At 32.9% G+C, this 20,374-nt stretch overlaps 1 protein-coding gene across 1 annotated transcript in view; it reads left to right on the plus strand.

Moving 5' to 3' along the window:
- The window catches only part of LOC150109188 (GRIP1-associated protein 1-like), a 434,263-nt gene that overhangs the window by 178,126 nt on the left and 235,763 nt on the right, over positions 1-20,374 (plus strand). The window contains exons 8-9 of the mRNA XM_090401821.1: positions 5,506-5,576; positions 19,788-19,835. Of these exons, the coding sequence (XP_090257947.1) occupies positions 5,506-5,576; positions 19,788-19,835 (119 nt within the window). The remainder of the gene's footprint in view (positions 1-5,505; positions 5,577-19,787; positions 19,836-20,374) is intronic.

The raw sequence follows: 20,374 nt of genomic DNA on the forward strand, positions 1-20,374 counted from the left end.
AAAAAAAACTTGCGTACAAAGATTATTTAATAGTATAATTTTTGCCTGTGTGTCACAGGCATCTTCAGTACATATTAAGCTCAAATTAAACAATAACTGACAATTCCAAAAAGCGCCACCAAAGTAGCTGGTGCAAGATAACTAAAAAAGGTCAAAAAGTTTTAAAACCACTGAATATTTTTGTTGCCTTTTGACTGTTTAGAAAAATTCCACCTTTCTCACTTCTCCTGAGGACAAGCTTTCACATCTTAATCATCCAGGTGTCTACCAGATTCTGTGCTCTTGTGGATTATCTTATTTCGGACAAACGGGAAGATCTGCCTCTATTCGGCTAGAAGAACACCAATCTTATATTGAATACTTTAAACCTGAAAAGTCTGGACTTGCAGAACATTCCATCTTCACTAGACATAGAGTTCATTGGAAAAAGACAAGAGTTCTTCACAAAAGTCAGTTTCTCATGGAACGCCTTTATAAAGAAACATGTGAAACTCTACTTCATTCTCCTAACTTAAACAGATCCGACAGCTTACGTCTATCCCCTTTATGGAAGATAGTACTTTACAAATCAGCTAATCTTTCCTAACTTTTTATTGTATTTATTTATTTTTTTATTTTTTATTTTTTTAGGAAATTTATTGACCTTTTTAGTTATTTTACACCAGCTACTTAGGTGGCGCTTTTTGGAATTGTCAGTTATTGTTTAATTTGAGCTTAAAATGTACTGAAGATGCCTGTGACACACAGGCGAAAATTATACTATTAAATAATCTTTGTACGTGAGTTTTTTTTTTTTTCCGTTATTAATTTTGTATCGATTAACTATTCATCACTGTATCTATTAACAAAATTATAGCATAGACAAATATAATAACTAAAATAAAATTTAAATAATACTTTCAATATTTTGGAAAAGTCAAATTGCCATCATCAGGTAAATACAATATACATATATTTATGGAGGCTCTACACTAACTAATGAGGCTGAAGCACGTAGAATAAGCCTAAAATCCTCAGGCTGAGGTTGACATGCTTCAGCCTCATTGTTTAGTGTACAGAGGATCTACATTAGTAATGAGGCTGAAGCATGTCAACTGAGAATAAGCTTCAAGTCCTAAATAGCATCCTTCAAGTCATAAATAGCAATATTCCAATGTTGGTCAGATTTGGAATTTGTACAGAGAAAGTAACTATTCAGCAGAGAAGTACTGTCTTGACTGGAAAAAAATGCTAAGTTTTTTTTTGGAAACTGTTCATGCTATAGAAGTGATATGATTGTGTGCCAGGAAAGGTTTGAAGTAACAGTCAGTCCGAGAGGAGAAATTTGGTGTTGACTATTGAGGTCAGCATTATCAAAAGTAAGCAGAGAAGATCTGAGATCTTTTTTATGGAAAAACAAACAAAACTGAATTTTGGAAGCATTGAAATTGACTAGGTTTCTTTCATTCCAATCATGAATACTGTGAAAATTAGTGTTCAGGGCACTTATTATAGATGATCTTGGAGCATGAGATGATTGAGCACTGCAAGGAAGAGGGTAAGTGAAATGACAGAACCTTCAGAGACACTGGCATTGAAAGGAAAGTCTGAGAAGACTATCCACCATTACATATAGGGATCAATCTGAGATAAAGACAGTCCAAATGATGGTAATTTGATTAGAAGCCCTCATTGCCAGATCCTATCAAAAGCCTTGGAGATGTCAAGAGCAACAGCACAAGTTTCTTCAAACCTTTCCATGGAATGGGTCCAAATATGAATGATGTAGGCCAGGAGATCTCCTGTGGATCTAGAGTGGTAAAATCCATATTGGTGGTCATCAGTCAGATAGGAGTTCTGAAGCTGTTGAAGAAGTTAACTGTTGATTACTTTCTCCATTACTTTACACAAAAACTGATGTAAGAGCAGTAGGTCGATAGCTGGATGGTAAACATTTATCTCTCTTTTAGTTTAGTGAATAGATGATAGAAGACAAGTGTTAGTTCAGGAGTACATCTCTTGAGCACAGTGAGTGGAATTATATTTATCTTTGTAGTATCCAAGTTATTTATGATTCCTCTCATGTCTTTCTAGCAGAATATCATAGAAGGCATGAGATGCAACATTCTAGGCAAAGAAAGAGGAGGTAATTGCCATGGTCATCCATGTTTGACTGACACAGCCCATTTTCCTCGTGTTTGTTGCTGCTTTGGTATTAATTTTTAAACAATCAAAATTAATCTGTGACAGAGAGAGAGAGAGAATGTTGGAAGATAAACTGGTGTGCATTTAGAAATGGTTGTCTGCCGTTTATTCCTCTTTTTCATATATTCTAAAGTAGTCATATTGTAGGGTTACTTGTGATGGTGTTTAGTGTTGTCTGTTTATCAGTCTTTATATCAGAATTTTCAAAAAGAAAGGAATCTATACAGAGAAAAATATCTATGTAAAATTTCAAAAGCGCTGTATGCCAAGATGAAATTTGCTTTTGATTAAATGCATAGTTTTTTTGGCTGATTATATTTCTAAATAACAATGTGGTAACAAAACTAAATAGTATGTTTGAATTTTTAATGGTAGGTTTCCAGTTATGGTTTTGAAAGAGCTTTATGTGTGTGTGTATGTGTACATCCGAGAGCGAGAAAGTGCCTTTCAAATACAGAAAGCAGTTTTACTAATATGTCATCAGTCTCTGAGGCCCCTGTCTGTACTATTGAGTACTTAGTCACAAATTTTGGTTAATCTGTAAATACAGAGAGGTCAGACATTATAAAATTTTTCAGTTTTTAAATCATTTAAGTAATTAAGAAGTGAATTTTTTTTATACTGTATAAGGTACCTTAGGTAAATAAGGCCCAGAGTCTAATAAGGCCCGTTTAAAAAAAAATCATATTTACGGTAAGTTGCGCCAGTTTGGTTTCTTACACACACACACAGAGGATTCAATACAATGGCAAATCATTGGCGGCATATTATCTAGCAACTGTATTGTGTCAGTTTGACGTAGACCTTTGTGGGAGGTGGTTGTGTCTTCCCGTTTACTAATATTATGCCGCAATAATTCATAAATTTTAATTAAACATATTGTTCTTTTTGCATTGTTTTTATATTTAAATTGTTCTCTCAACATTCAGTTTTATGATAAAAAATGTTTTAATTGATTTGAATTCATATTTTACATGAAAATAAATGTTATCTAATCTAGTTTGCGGCGGTTAATAAGGCCCAGTAAATTTGTTGATGGGCCTTATTAAACTGCTATAATTTATGATTTTATTTTTTGGTGATTGCTTATAATAGTTACTTATTTTATTGCTAAAGTCCTCTGAAAATGTCAGAGGTTAAGAACGGGGTCTTTGGACTGATGAAAGACTAGAAGCAGCTATGAAAGCTGTGCAAAGAGGACAACTATCAAAGCGTGCAGCATCAGAACACTATGGAGTACCTAGAAGAACATTGAGGAACCATTTAAAGACAGAGAAGATGACAAAAAGATTAGGAAGAAATACTGTGCTAACAAAAAAAACGAGAAGAACTTGGTAGAAAGGATAGTAAAGTTTGTTTCAATTGGTGTCCCTTTAACTTCAAAATCTATACGCAGGCAAACTTTTATATTTTGTGAACAAAATGAAATTAGGAATAACTTCGATAAAGAAAGTGGCCTCTCGGGAAAAGATATTGGTTGAAATTAATTTTTAAAGAGAAACCCAACAATTTCTAAATATAAAGCTCAATTTTTGAATCCTGCTTGAGCTGTAAGAACATGTCCTAATCCTTCATCTTGTGATTCAGATAACTCTGATGATGAGTTATCTGAATCACAATAATTTGAAGTAATCGTTTCAGGAGTTAATGCCAAATTATGCAGTTGTAAAGGCAACACCATGAAGAAAGGCTTTTAAATTATAAGGGCCAGAGAGTGACCAAAGGTCTTTTCAAAGAAAAGGATAGTAAGAAAGAGAAGGCTGCCACTAAAAAACAGGAACAACCAAAAAAAAAAAAAAGGAACAAAGAGTGTCAAAAGAGGGGTGGTATTGCCATAGATGCAGAGAAGAAAAGGTTGCTGATATGAAGCAATGCACACGGCGGCTTAAATGGTACCATGAAAAGTGTGTTGGTCTCACCAAAGAAGGTGGCATATTTGTATGCCCTTATGACTGTTCTTAAGCTAATAATTATGATTAAAATTAATAATTAAAAAGAATTGTTATATTCTTTTTTAAATATTTAATTTTTTTCAAGGGCTTTATTAAACTACTATGGTTTAATAAGGCCCACTCAAGGTGTTTTTTAAAGATTTGGTTAAAATATAAATTACTGCAAGAATTGTTCTTATTTGTGTTTTTTTAATTAGTGATAATACGAACTTTAATATGAACACTGTTGTTTCAATTAATCTAAATAATTGTCTAACTTATTCAAATTTTAAATAACGTGGGCCTTATTTGCTTCAGGTACCTTAATCGTTTCTTCAGTTTGGAATTGGGCATGTAAAAAGAATTAACACACGAATGTAGTTTACATTTATATAGCTAGGAGCACTGGATACTTAAACAAACAATATTGGTCATAATGAATTACTATAATAAATTTTTATTATTTACTGCAGTGTTTCCCAAACTTTCTGTTCTCTTGTACCCCCTTTTAAAGTTTTAATAATGTTGGCATATCCTCTCTCAGGCAAAGGCAGTTTGAGAGAAGTTGTAATATTTCATTCAAATACAAATACTTATAAAAGTATGTTTTAACATTTGCATTATAATAAATTACAAACATGAAACCGTTTTTTTTTTAATTATTAAAAATATTTTTAGTTACATGAATCCAATATACATACAATAGAAACAGAAATTATGAAATTTAAATTTTCAGTAATAAAAAAGTTTAATGAGATAACTGAAATATAGTGGAGTGTTTTATGACTGCATGGTTTGAATTTAAACTTTTAATGCAAACAGTTTGAACCACACAGTTGGAGCACAAGCATGCCATCAACCAAATGTGCCTCTAACAGAGATCAGTTGATACATAATGAGAGGTGCATTTTGCTTAAAACTTCCTTTAGATTTTTTTTGTTAATGAAAAATTAATTATTTAATAAACTGGCACTTATTGCAACACTACAATGACAAAAAAATATAAAAGTAAAAAGAGTAATAAAAATTTGAAAAAAAAAAGCCTCGTACTCCTTAAAGATATTTCACATATCCCTGGGAGTACATATGCCACATTTTGGGAAATACTGATATACTGCAGTAAATTAAACAGTATTCATTGTAATTATTGTACATGTAGTGATGTGCATATTTTCATGTAACAGTTGTGTTCAGTCATATATGAAATCAATGAAATAAATATGTGATTAACAAAAAAAAAACATTCAAGTTTGAATATATTCATCACTCACACAGACACAGTATATATTATCATACTATTAAATTATATAACATTACCTGTTAGCTTCTTTTGCTGATACATGATAGCTGCCTGCTATCACACTTTTAATTAATTATTTTATGTTTCTAGACATGAAGCTAAAATTGGACATTGAATTAGAAGAAAAGAGAATATTGAAAGACCAGATGTCAAATATGGAGGTATGCATGTGTAATAATCTTGCTTCGTTTTCAATTTTTTAAGTGTTGTAAAATGTTGACTACCTTAATTGTTGGTTGCTACCATTTTGCTCTATTCTACTATATCTTATATTTGCTCACACTATAGTTCAACACATTTATTTGTTTTTTTGACTGCACCAATTAGACTATGTATTGAGTGTGAGGCTATAAGATTCTAAACTGAAGACATAGCAGATATTGTTATTATTCCCTGCTAAAGTTAATCTTTACTTTAATTCAATCCTGATTTGATCTTAACCTAATTCACTTATTCTAAGATTGATACTCAACTTTTCATAACTTAATCTTGTGCAGGTTCAAATATTTTAGGGATAGTGCATTGACAAAATCAGTCCAACGTGTTGTTCACAAACCATTTAATTAAAACAAGAACTCTTAATACACAGTTCGATCCATATTAGCATATTTATACAATTGAATCACGTCATAGTTATATACAAATGTCTCTAAATTAGTTTTAGTTCTATACTTCTACTGTTAAAGCTTAAATACAATTTAGTACATCCTACTGATCAAACTTATACATTTTGAATATAAAGCACACCTTGAGGGAGCTTAACTCAATATTAACTTACGCTTTATCATACAGTACTTTTCTTACTCTTATGATATCAATTTACACAATTTTATCATAATTATTTATGTCGTCATACTAGACTACGAACAGAGAAACACTTGAGGTGAATTGCTCAAAATTATTACTTATCTAAGTACTTGCAGTGAGTTGCAATCTTTACATTATTCTCATTCAGCACTGTCCATTACATGAATCTTTAGTTCACATGAAAGTGCTCCCTTCTTTCTTCCTTTCTGATGGCTCACTCTTGATCTCTTGCCAAACGTCGTCGATAATTCTGTACTCTCACAAACCCTTAATTCAGTGATGTAGAGGCAACAACCACATGATGAGTGGTTCCTATACCAGCGAGGATTCCTTTTCTATGGCTGCAATAGTCAGCTCTCTCCTAACGAGGTGTTGCAACGATAGCAAACTTCCCATGTCGATGGACTCAGGGAATGAACCGGACTTGAAGAACCTCAGGATGTAAGACGTTCTTCTTTCAGTGACCGACAGTAGACCTCATGTGGTAGTGTTAAATTGTGAATGAAGCTATGTTATGTAATTTATTTTTTTTCATTCACATTTAACATTGCTTATTAAATATTAATCATGGTTTATATAAAATTGTTTATTATTCCTTGATTAAGAATTACTAATTAAATATTTACTCAAAACCTGACCTATTATTAACTTATAAAATAACAAAATGTATAGAATCTTGTATAACTAAATATATATGGTGTAACGTAAAGTGTTATTTTATATTTAACTGTATACGTAATCAAAAAGTTGAAGAAATAGCTTAAATATTATATTGTTCTCATTTGTGAAATATTTAGAATCCTGTCGACTGCGCCATTTGTCGTGACGACTCTTTTCTGTGGTGTTCTAAATCTATCTAGTTTCAAGTCACCTTTATGAATAATACAACTAATTACGAAATGATCACCGATCCAAAAGTAGGGAAATTTATATTTATACTGCGCCACCCTATTCTTAGATTAGTCTATATAAATAGTAGGATCAGTTCTAAATTAAGTTAACAGTCATCTCATTAGGCCGAATCATCTATTATCATTTTTACTTGGGGTTCCCGCAAGATTCTAATATTTATGAACGGTGCAATAATAAGGAATTCAGGCAAACACAATATTTAGATCAACAAAATAAAACATTTAATATATGATATGGTTAACAAATACAAGAACTCTATTTTAAAATGGAACTATACAATTAACTTAATACAACTTCTTAGGTCACTCATGCTAAATCAATGTTCTAACTTCCATTTACAATTCACAGTCTCAAAAACACAAATCTACTTATCTCAGGTTAACATAACAACTTCACAATTAATCAGTCTTCACAAATCTATCAGCTCAATGTTTATATTCACAGCAGGCAATAAACTACGTAAGCAATATTCCAAGCAAATATATTCCGGACCTTGAGCATCGGAAATATATCACAGTTAATGCTAAATTAGACAAACTTATACAACTATTCTTACCAGACAGATTCTTCAATACATCAATTTATTGAGAGAGCACTTATGAACAAACTTAATTAACGTTAGCGGAACACACATAATAAAAATTCTCCACAGTTTAAACTGTACTATTGTTAGTCGCATTTCACTATTCCAAACAACAGTAATTAAGTACTGATATCTTTTCTTGTTCACTTTTCTCCAAGTAATCAATATAACTCTTTCCTAGGGCAACATAGAATTTAATCGTAATCCAGATTAACTGGCATTAATCAGAATTTTCGCATTGACTGTCCAGTTTCCTTTTATCTGATTACGGCATCAACCTTTCTTCATAACAACAGCAGATTTCGCTTATAACATTAAACTTTATGTTTCACTACTTATAGGTTCACTTCCGAACACTTTACTCATAAATTTCTGCCCTGAGGATTTTATAATCTTGGTTCCGCAAAACTCTCTCCTCACTCGCTTAATAATAATTCTTCTCCCCTCCCTGTCTTATCTATGACCTCCCTTCTCTATCTCATCTATCTATCTGACCTTCACTCCCACCTTACGTTCGAACGCCACGCTCTCTTCACTCGTGGTTGTTTACGCGTGCGTCTCCATGACAACAGACTAAGCGTAAACATTTCGCCAATGTAATGTATGCTCTATTACTGCTACATGAGTGATTACATAACATTAAATATTTCACAAATAAGAACAATATAATATTTAAGCTATTTCTTCAACTTTTTGATTACGTATACAGTTAAATATAAAATAACACTTTACGTTACACCATATATATTTAGTTATACAAGATTCTATACATTTTGTTATTTTATAAGTTAATAATAGGTCAGGTTTTGAGTAAATATTTAATTAGTAATTCTTAATCAAGGAATAATAAACAATTTTATATAAACCATGATTAATATTTAATAAGCAATGTTAAATGTGAATGAAAAAAAATAAATTACATAACATAGCTTCATTCACAATTTAACATAGGCTCACCCTTTCTTTGAAAAATTTTTATCATAAGAAAAATTTTTCTTTTGACACTAGGCTCCTTTAAAAAAAAAAAAAAAACTGGATTACATATTTGCTTTTCGTTTTCTCAAGTAATACCAAGTTTTACTGAAACTTGGTTCCTCATTATGTTTTGTGCCTTTATTCTCTTTCACATTATCATCAATTCTCTTATTACTATTATTATCAATTTCTGCATGTCTTCTAAGTTTGTAGTATAGGATTCTCTCTTTTGAATTAAATTCACGTTTTCCATTATTAGAATTAAGTTTTTGTTGTCTCAGAACTTGGTGGTTTGTTCTATGATATAGATTAGACATTTTACCAAAATTGACTTCAACCTTTAGTTTGCTATAAGTGGTAACTTCTGATTTGGGCTTTGTCACTACTACTTTTGGTTCATCAGTAAGAAGAGGAGTATCAGATTGAATGTGTACATGAGAGTTATCACCACTATCTCTATTAGATGATTGATTCACAGCTGATTTTTCTTCAGTAGATGGTCCTGATTCAAGTGGCAATCTAAACTGTCTTGTTTGATACTTAGTCTTATCACAATCATGAATTTCATTTCTTCTGATATATCTGCTTTTGTTCATCAGGGTTATTTCTTTCTTAGAAAAGTCACAAGAAAATTGATATCTTGCTAGGAAGTTTGTTCCCAAGATAATGTGAGAATCTAGATTGGAAGTAGTGGGGACAACAAGTAGGTCTTGCCACACATACAGTCCAAATTCTGGCAGGTATATTCTAGCTCGAACCTTTTCATATGCCATAAAGTTTGAGTCTGAGAGAGAAGTAATCCTTACAGGTTGTCTTAGCTTGGCAGTGCTCTTCCACAGTTTGTTTTTTAATGTTAGGAAATAATCCATCCTGATGGTAGAGGCATTGCATCCTGTATCTAGTAAGATGTCACATTTAGAGCCAAGGATATCACCTCTAATTCTCATCATTCTCTCATTAGATGTTTGATAATTCTGAATTCTTTTATTTCTCCTGTGGGGTTTGTATCCAAATTTTGAATTCCAATTGTTGTTATAGTAGTTTTCCTTGTTATGGAAACAGTTCCTGGCATAATGTCCAACTTTGTTGCAATTATAACACCTAAGAGGATTTCTTTGCTTTGTCTCTGTCTTGGATTGAGGGATAGCAGACATTTGTTGTCTAACATCATTTAATCCTCGGATTACCTCATCTAGGCTACTTAAAATAGGTTGACTTTGTTTTTCAACCTCATGCTTGATCATCTCATCAATTTTATTTGTAGTGGGGTTTTGATTTTCTTGAGACTTCGAAGTAATAGCTGATAACTGTCTCACAACTTCATTAAGACTATCCATTATTGGCTGATTTAACTTATTCACCTCCTTGTGAATTAGGGATTTCACTTCTGTCATCAGTTTCTTGTCCAATTGCTCTTTACTCTCAGTCATGTAGTTTACACTACTAGAATTTTCTCCAATATTCTTTGCCTTTCCCTTTTCAACTTTACTTCTCTTTTCTATTTCTGATTCACAATATTCACAAGACTTGCATTGTTTGAGGGATAAAGGTCTCCTAATAATTGTTCTTTTTCTTTAACACTTTTGAGACACTCTTCTAAAGTAGAAATTTTCTTCTTATATGCTGTTTCTCTCAATTCTTGCCTAACACCTTGTCTAAATTGTTGGAACACAGCCCAATCTAAGTGAGGTTTATCTTCACCAGTAATATTCAAACTGTTGGCCAATGTTAATAACCGATTGTGAAAATCAGTAACAGTCTCTTTATCCTTTTGAACAATTTTCTGCAATTTCCATAAGTTAGGACCTACACTTCTAAGTTTACAAAATTGAGACAATAAAGTTTCTTTAAATTTAGAATACTCAAAAGTCTCTCGAAGTATTGGAGAAGAATGCAAAAATGTTTTTGCTTTACCTACTAATTTGCTTCTAATTAAAACTAGCAATTGAAAATCAGTCCAACCTGCAATTTCTCTAAGTTTTTCAACATAGGTAAAGAAAAATAGTACATCATCTGATTCTTCACCTGAATATTGGGGAAAAACCTGTTGCGGATTTACCGTACGAAAGAATTCACTGTCATTCATTTCAGAGCTTGATGTGACAGCCATAGTGATTAATAAATTACTATCTCAATTAATACAATCTTTCTACTTTAAAATAAACTTTTATCTTTGCCTGAGTCCAAATTATAACCAGTTCACTGTGATTTATTTAATTTCACTTTCTAAAATTTCAGGGAGCACTTCTTTGATTGTTATCACTAAACTTAAGTTCAATTTCTTATCTTATAGTTGTTAAATTTAATTCCTACCTATTAAATCACATCCTGTCGGCTGCGCCATTTGTCGCGACGTTCTATTTTCATATTATGTTCTAAATCCGCCATCTTGGTTCAAGTCACTCTTATCAATATAATACTTAATCGCAAATTGATCACCGATCCAAAAGTAGGGAAATTTATATTTATACTGCGCCACCCTATTCTTTGGATTAGTCTATATAAATAGTAGGATCAATTCTAAATTAGGTTAGCAGTCATCTCATTAGGCCGAATCAATTATTATCATTTTTACTTGGGGTTCCCGCTAGATTCGAATATTTATGAACGGTGCAATAATAAGGAATTCAGGCAAACACAATATTTAGATCAACAAAATAAAACATTTAATATATGATATGGTTAACAAATACAAGAACTCTATTTTAAAATGGAACTAGACAATTAACTTAATACATCTTCTTAAGTCATTCATGCCAAATCTATGTTCTATATTCCATATACAATTCACAGTCTCAAAAACACAAATCTTCTTATCTCAAGTTAATATGACAACTTCACAATTAATCAGTCTTCACAAATCTATTAGCTCAATGTTTATATTCACAGCAGGCAATAAACTACGTAAGCAATATTCCATGCAAATATATTCCGGTCCTTGAGCGTCGGAGATATATTACAGTTAATGCTAGAATAGAAAAACTTATACAACTACTCTTACCGGACAAAATCTTCAATACATCAAATTATTGAGAGAACACTTATGAATTAACTTAATTAACATTAGCGGAACACACATAATAAATATTCTCCATAGTTTAAACTGTATTACTGTAAGTCGCACTTCACTATTCCAAACAACAGTAATTAGGTACTAATATCTTTTCCTGTTCACTTTTCTCCAAGTAATCAATATAACCTTTTCCTAGGGCAACATAGAATTTAATCGTAATCCAGATTAACTGGAACTAATCAGAATTTTCGCATTGACTGTCCAGTTTCCTTTTATCTGATTACGGCATCAACTTTTCTTCAAAACAACAGCAGATTTCGCTTATAACATTAACCTTTATGTTTCACTACTTATAGGTTCACTTCCGAACACTATAGTCATAAATTTCTGCCCTCAGGATTTTATAATCTTGGTTCCGCAAAACTCTCTCCTCACTCGCTTAATAATAATTCTTCTCTCCCTTCCCTGTCTTATCTCTGACCTTCCTTCTCTTTCTGCTTTCTCTCTCTATGACCTTCACTCCCACCTTACGTTCGAACGCCACGCTCTCTTCACTCGTGGTTGTTTACGCGTGCGTCTCCATGACAACAGACTAAGCGTAAACATTTCGCCAATGTAATGTATGCTCTATTACTGCTACATGAGTGATTACATAACATTAAATATTTCACAAATAAGAACAATATAATATTTAAGCTATTTCTTCAACTTTTTGATTACGTATACAGTTAAATATAAAATAACACTTTACGTTACACCATATATATTTAGTTATACAAGATTCTATACATTTTGTTATTTTATAAGTTAATAATAGGTCAGGTTTTGAGTAAATATTTAATTAGTAATTCTTAATCAAGGAATAATAAACAATTTTATATAAACCATGATTAATATTTAATAAGCAATGTTAAATGTGAATGAAAAAAAATAAATTACATAACATAGCTTCATTCACAATTTAACAGTAGCAAACCCAGGTAAGAGAAGGCTGAGAAACACCTAAGATGTAAGATGCTTCTCTTTTGATGACCGGCAGTGGACTTCACGTGGTGGTGGACCTGGGTAAGAGAAGGAGAAAACACTAAGATGAAGTCCCTCTTGAAGCTAGAGCTTATAAATGCCCGGACTTCATGTTGTATGCATGTCCGCACGTCTCTCGAAATTTCCATATGGTCATCAGTAGACATCTGGACATGATGACATCACACTTCGCGTCTTTCAAAATTGCCATATGTGGACATGTATTTACATCATTACATAGTATGTCATATTTTATGCATCACATTAGTTTAACAAAATTTCGCCATTAAGTTATCACATACAAAAGGATTTATAGTAATATTGCAAACAGTGACATTTCTTTATGTGTGATTTCCTAAAGAAAAAAACTGGTAAAAACGAACATGATAAATTATTTATCATGTGAGATTTTACACATTCACGAAAAACTTAAGTAATAGTCAGTTTTTCTCTAGCAGATTTAGGAATGATAGTAAGAGATTTGATGTAGCAACTCTCCTTTGAAATACCACTGACACTATTGGTGGTTTTTTAGCTAGTATTAATAGTAAGTGTTTTTGCTTTAACATTGGTTGCTATAGCAAGAGTTGACTATCATAATTGTGGTCAAAAGTAGCTTCTTTTTTTTTGTATCATTAGCTTTGTTATCTAAAGACTTTTTTTTTTTTTGTTACAAATTTAGTTTCTGAGAAACAATTAAGCCTGTCATTTTCAAATGGCATACTTATGCGTGTTAGCTTTGATAGTCAAATGAAATCTTTTATTCTCTTGAATTCCATCTGGCATCCTCCACAGCTGCACACTTCACCTCAGCTATCCCAGCTACATCATGTATGATGTCTTCTGTACATAGGGTGACAATGCATCATTGTCCATTCTGGCTTTCTTTGTTAGAGGTCATTAAATCTGGAATTTTTGTATACAACCTGCCATGGTTCAACATTTCCTTGCTTCACTTTGTAGTCTTCATTTATTGCTTTTACCACTTTCATACAGTTTAATTATACAAACTGTAAGATTATCTTCCTTGGATACTTGAATGTTCATAACAAAAACTGGTATATCCCCCCCCCGACTTCATGTATCAAGCTGGAAGGAAGCTGAATTATTTGCTTTCATTCACAATCTAACACAAATTGCTCACTTGCCAGCCAGAATTAATGTCATTATTCTCCATACGTTAACATTACCTTGTACCTTTTCTTAATCTACTTGTCTTCCAAATACACTGTACATGTTTACTCTCTCTTCTTGGTAACTATAACCATACCCAAAGTTTGCTGAACGGCAAACTTTGGTTATGAACAGATTCCTTCTCTTTTCTTATCATCTTGCCCACACATGACATCCAATCTGCTTATAGATTTTGTCACTTTTCATATGTGGATCATATATATATATATATGCCGGATTGGTTAGCGTATCTGCTCTCCAGCCAAAAGGCAGCGGGTTCGAATCCCCCTGTGCACATGAATGTTTGTCTGTGAAAATACTAGTGGTGGTCAGCGGTAGATGGCATTAGTAGATGATGGAGGTAGTGGTGATTGGTGGATATGGAGAGTTGTAGAGTAGATACTCTCCCTCGATGAGTCTTTGGACTCCCAGGAGGAGTTGTGTAATAATAATAATATATTTATCAAGGCAACTGTTTCTTTACGGTGTTTTTTGTGTTTGCTTTTAATGTTCTCACACCTGAAGAAGTTGACATTCTGACAAAACATATTGTGTGTTAGATTAAATTAATTTGTTTTTCTAATTCTCAGAATTCAGTCAGTAAATGATAATGAACATACAGTAAAACCCCGTTTTTACATTCCTGCAATTTATGTTTTCCTGCCATTTACGTCATTTTCTGTTGGTCCCATCTTAAGACCTATTCTCACGATGTATTGTTTTCCCGCCATTAACAACTTGATGTGGACATTATTTCCCGTGATTTGTGTTTTTTTTCTCGGTGGCAATATCGATTTCAGTGGAAATCTATGCGTTTCTGTTCTCAGCTGGCGTTGCTTTTGGCTGTAGTTTTGTTTCTGCCATCACGGTGACTTGTGCGCATGCAGCAGTACTGTAGTGATGAGCGATGCTGTGATTTTTCAATCACAGTACGAATCGATATTGCAGAATTTCTGCAACGTAATTTAGCATGCGAAAGTTGCTTTGCAGTGGTGGATTATCCATGTTAGTAAACATGGAGAAAACAGACCGAAAATGTATTTCGGTAGAAGAAAAGGTGGCAATTCTGCAGTGTGTAAATTGGCATGCCGGAACACGTGTGCATTTAGCATAAGATCTTGGACTCTCCGTGTCCACTTTGAACACGATAGTAAAAAACAGGTCAAGCATTGAACTCAATGCAAAACAATCTGGCGCTAAGTCAAAAAAAAAAAACGAAAAGCAAAAACAATCAATTAAAGATTTTTTTTAAATAGATAAATGTAAGTACATTATAAATTCATGTATTTTCAGTTATTAAATTTTGTAATCTAGTATGTAGACTCGCATACTAGCAATAAGTCATCTTTTAGCCTTTTTTAAATGTTTTTTTATATTTCCTGCTATTTACACTTTCCTGCTGTTTGTTCATCAGTCCCCTGAAAAGTGTAAAAAAGGGGTTTTACTGTATGTGTGTATATATATATATATATATATATATAAAGCCAATCTCAGCTTTGTAAATTTATTGCATTTTAATGGTGCCATTTGGGATGATCAGTTGGATTTCTGTGGTTTGGTTAGTTCCACTATCTTGAAATGGAAGCCCATTTCTTGAAATTATCAAGAAATGGGCTGCTGAGTTTAAACGTGGTCGTACCAGCCTTAAAGATGATCTACGTGAAGGATGTCCAAAAAGTGTAACATCACTAGAAATCATTGATCAAGTGCACAATATGTTATTTGATGACTAGCAAAATTAAAGTGCTTGAAATTGCTGAGACTATAGGCATTTCAAAAGAACATGTAGGATATATATTTTGCATGAAGAATTGCATATGAAAAAGCTTTGCACAAAATGGGTGCCATGCTTGCTCACAGCAGATCAAAAATGCACTCACTTGAAAATCTCTGAGCAGTGCTTGGAGCATTTTAACAAGAATAAAACTGATTTGTGCATCAATTTATTACTATGGATGAGACTTGGATTCACCATTACACACAAGAATCCAAACAACAGTCAAAACAGTGGACAGAAGCCGGTTGTTCAGCGCCAAAGAAAACAAAGTCTGTTCCATTAGAGAAAAGGTCATGGCATCAGTCTTTTGGGATGCTAAAGGCATTTTGTTTATTAATTATCCTGAAAAGGGTAAAACAATAACCGGGAATATTATTCTTATCTTTTAACCAGACTAGACAAAAAATTCGTGAGAAAAGACCGTGTTTGCAGACGAAAAAAATCATCTTTCATCAGGACAATGCACCTGCCCACAAAGGTGTTTTGGCAATGGGAAAATTAAGGGATCTGCACTATGAATTGTTGGAACATCCACCTTATTCCCTAGATTTGACTCTCTCTGACTTCTATCTCTTCCCAAAACTAAAACTCTTTCTCGTTGGTCACCTTTTTTCTTCAAATCAAGAGGTGATTGCAGCTGTAGAGGGGTATTTTGCAGATCTTACTGAGAACCACTACAGGGACGGGATAATGGTGCTGGAGCATCGCTAGAATAAATGTATTGGTCTTAAGGGAGATTATGTTAAAAAATAAAAATAATTTTGAAATTATAAATTCGTTTGTTCATTGTTAGGCCAAGAAATTTTCAGACTACCCTCTTATATGGATTATCTAAATTCACAAACAGAATGCCATTATGCCCAATAGTAGATATCCTGAGTTCACTATGAACTCAAGCTATTTTATTTGGCAAGGAAAATTCTACAAACAAATAGAGGAAAAAGCCATGGGCTCCACTTTCTTCCCTTTGACTGTCATTACTTCATGGAAACTTTTGAAGAGTAAGTTTTAAACACATATATCCACTATTTGGCTATGCTTTGTTAATGATGTGTTCTCCATTTCGCCATATGGCCTGGATGCTCTCAACATACTTTTAACACATCTTAACAATCCACATCCCAGGATCCATTTCACCTTAAAAAAAGAAAATAACAACAGTCTTCCCTTCTTAGACAATGTAATTTCATGCCAGTCTGATGGATCCCTGGCATTCTGTTTACAGAACCCCATGCACACTGGTAGAACATCTGCAAACAGTTGCCCCCACCCTCCCAGGAGTATGAGATTATTAAAACTTTATGTAACAATGCTAAATTAATTAGTCCAGATAAGAGTGCTTTCTTAACAAAATTTGACCACATTAACAATACCTTCTTATCCAATGGCTACGTTTCATTTCCAAAATATTATAATCCCCAAACCACACTTTCTACCGCTCTCCAGAACAGAAAGTACACCAAAGCTATCACCATTTCGTATATCCGAAGCACATCTGAAAAAGCTAACAAAAATATAGAAAAATACATGTTAATTGAATTTTAAAAGTATAGATGCGAACACAGATTGATAAGAAAATAACTATTTATTAACTTAACTGTTGATATTTCGCTGATATTATATCCAGCATCTTCAGAGCATACAGTAGCGAGACAACCACAATCTAGTGGAACAGTGGGACTAGTATGAGTAATTGTAGCATGCAACACAAAGACTAAAGTCCTAATTAAGCACCATCTAAGTTAAATACACAAAAAAAAAAAAAAAAAAAAAAAAAATGCATATTAATTTAGTCTTAGGATGACTGTCTCCCAAATCTTTGGTAGATTTATACAGCCATACTTGTTGCAGTTTGGAATATGTTTCAAGGCTTCTGTTGATTCCAGGAACATACTCCAAACCTCGACAAGTATGACTGTATAAATCTACAAAAGATTTGGGAGACAGTCATCCTAAGACTAAATTAATGTTTTGTTTTTTTTTTAAACTTAGATGGCATCTAATTAGGGCTTTAGTCTTTGTGTTGCACGCTACAATTACTCATATTGGTCCCACTGTTACACCAGATTGTGGTTGTCTCACTACTGTAACAAACTTTGTTTGTATGCTCTGAAGATGCTGGATATAATATCAGCAAAATCTTAGCAGTTAAGTTAATAAATAGTTATTTCTTATCAATCTGTGTTCGCATCTATACCGTTAAAATCCAATTAACATGTGCGATGAACACATGAGCCTTTCCATACGGTTAAGATAGAAAAATATAACCTTCGAAACACTTACAGACCACATAAAAAATTATTATCCCTTATCCATTCCACCCTAGATCTGCCAGGTATTTAGCATGTCTCTTGTAGTTGTAAACTATCCTACTATGGCCAAGCAGGCAGGACAGCCAGTATCAGAATGTTAAACATAAGGACTATATCTGTTTCCACGAGTAAAGCCACTCAGGACTTGCTTACAGTTTTTTGCGCACCTGCCATAGGATACACTGGAAGAAGGCTGCTCTACTCCATTCCATCAAATATAAATAAGAAAGACTTTTTACTCGAATCTCCTTCTGTCTTAAGAAATTACCCAAACCTCAATCTACTGGTTTCATGCAACTGCCTGAAATTTAGGAAACTGTCATCCTCCATATTTCATCCCAACAACAAAGGATGTCCCATTTAACCCACTAGAGAGTGGATTAAACCTATTTAACTTATTATTATAAACCTATTAAACCTAGTGGATGACAAAATCAAAGAATATTATTGGAATCAGATATTCTTTAAATTCCACATATTTTGGTTAGCATGTGAGCACTTTGTTTTTTCCTCCCTTATTGCATCATATTTTCCACTCTCAGCCAGTTTGGTATAGAGCATCATTAAAAGCATTTTGTTGGGTTGCAATCAGGACTCTGCAGAAGCCAGTGAAATTTTTGCACGTAATTTTTCTCAAACCATGCTGCAATGCAGCTTTCAGTATGGTTCACTGTTGCATTGAAAATGATAGATGTCTGTTCTATAAAACTGCCACAGTGGGATGCATTGCATTATTCAGAAATGTTACATATCCTTCAGTGTTCACCATTCCAGGCATTACTAATCACTGGTATGAGTCCACATCAAGACAGCCCTAAATCATTGTTTTTTAAATTCAGCTTCACAATTTGGATGCAAGTCATTCCTTACTCAGATGTAAAGCATTCCCTAGCCATAAACACTTGCCCACCCATCTAATCAGAAAATAGTATAGTATGATTTGTTGTTTCATTTTCATGGGCTTCTATTCTCTACAGACTAATCATGTATTCTTTACACCAGTGCAGTATGTGCATTGGCCTTATGTGCAACTATCCTTTCTTAGAAACTGAAATTATGCAATACTCTATGTAGTCCCTGCTGCTAATCTGAAGCACTACACTCCTGGTGCAGTGCTTCTTGATTATTTCCACATTGCTGCTAGATTTGTGCATAACCTTTCTGAACATCCTTTTCCCTTCATGTAGTTGTAAACTATCCTACTATGGCCAAGCAGGCAGGACAGCCAGTATCAGAATGTTAAACATCTGAATTTTCTTATGTTTTGTTGTCTTAAGTGACATGTTCACATATTCATTAAATGCTAATGTTGCCTATGGTTGATTGATTTGGGGTATTGCTTTTTTTCTTCTTCTTTTTTTCTAATGTCCTAAATTGTAGGCTGCCGACATGGCATTCTAGTAATACTTGTTTCAAGGGCGTTAAGTTCTCCAGGTACATTTAATTCTAAGGATATATCAGTTTCTTGTATAGCAGTATATAAGACAAACATAAATATATGTAGCAGAACGTTTCATTTGAAAACAAAGGAGTTTCAATGCTTATTTGAAAATAGCCTATATCATAGCAATAATAATATAGTTTCAAAAATATAAATGGCATAACACAGCGCTATTTTTAGTGACACTATAAAACAATCTGTTTTAACTTGAATTTTGAGAGATTCTGTTATTTATGTAATGAAAATTTGTCAAGTCAAATCTGATGTTAAGTTACTGATTTGTTTATTATTATTATTATTCTTATTTCATTTTCTATAATTATTTTAATAATTATTGAAAATGACATAAATTTCAGAGGCTACACAAAGAAGATGTGGTTAAACTTCAGGAGGAGATTACCAAGGTAAGAAATCAACATTGCTTGTCTACTTTGATTTTTGGTTTTTTATTTGTTTTTTGTAAGTGTACTTAGTTGACTTCACATACTGTATATATGTTATTGATTCTCAGTTATTCATTGAAAGAATATCATGTTTGTTGATTTGCTGTTGCAAATCAACAAACATGATAATCTTTTACTAGAAATTCTTATACTTCTTTTACATAGATTGTGCTACAGGTCTCAATGTCTTTTTTTTTTCCCATAATTTTATTTTAATGTGCAGCATTTAATCATTTATTAAAAATGTTGTGTTCAGGGATCACTTGAAAGTAAAAGTTAGATAACTGACAGAAGACTTCACATAACCTATAAGTAATGCAGAGAACTGGCCAGGATTTATGACCAAAAGTCCAGTTCTCATCTTCTCATGGTACACCCTATTATTAGGTATCCATCTGAATATACTAAACAAGTAGAATGAGAATGGCAGTTTGGGACCTAGACAACTAAATTTTATTCAGTATTGATGATGATGATATAACATGATAAAATGCTAGCTG

Source organism: Typopeltis vanoorti, chromosome 2, assembly GCF_054136105.1.
Source record: "Typopeltis vanoorti isolate ZY-2024b chromosome 2, IOZ_Tvanoo_1.0, whole genome shotgun sequence".
NCBI classification, from domain to species: Eukaryota; Metazoa; Arthropoda; class Arachnida; order Uropygi; family Thelyphonidae; genus Typopeltis; species Typopeltis vanoorti.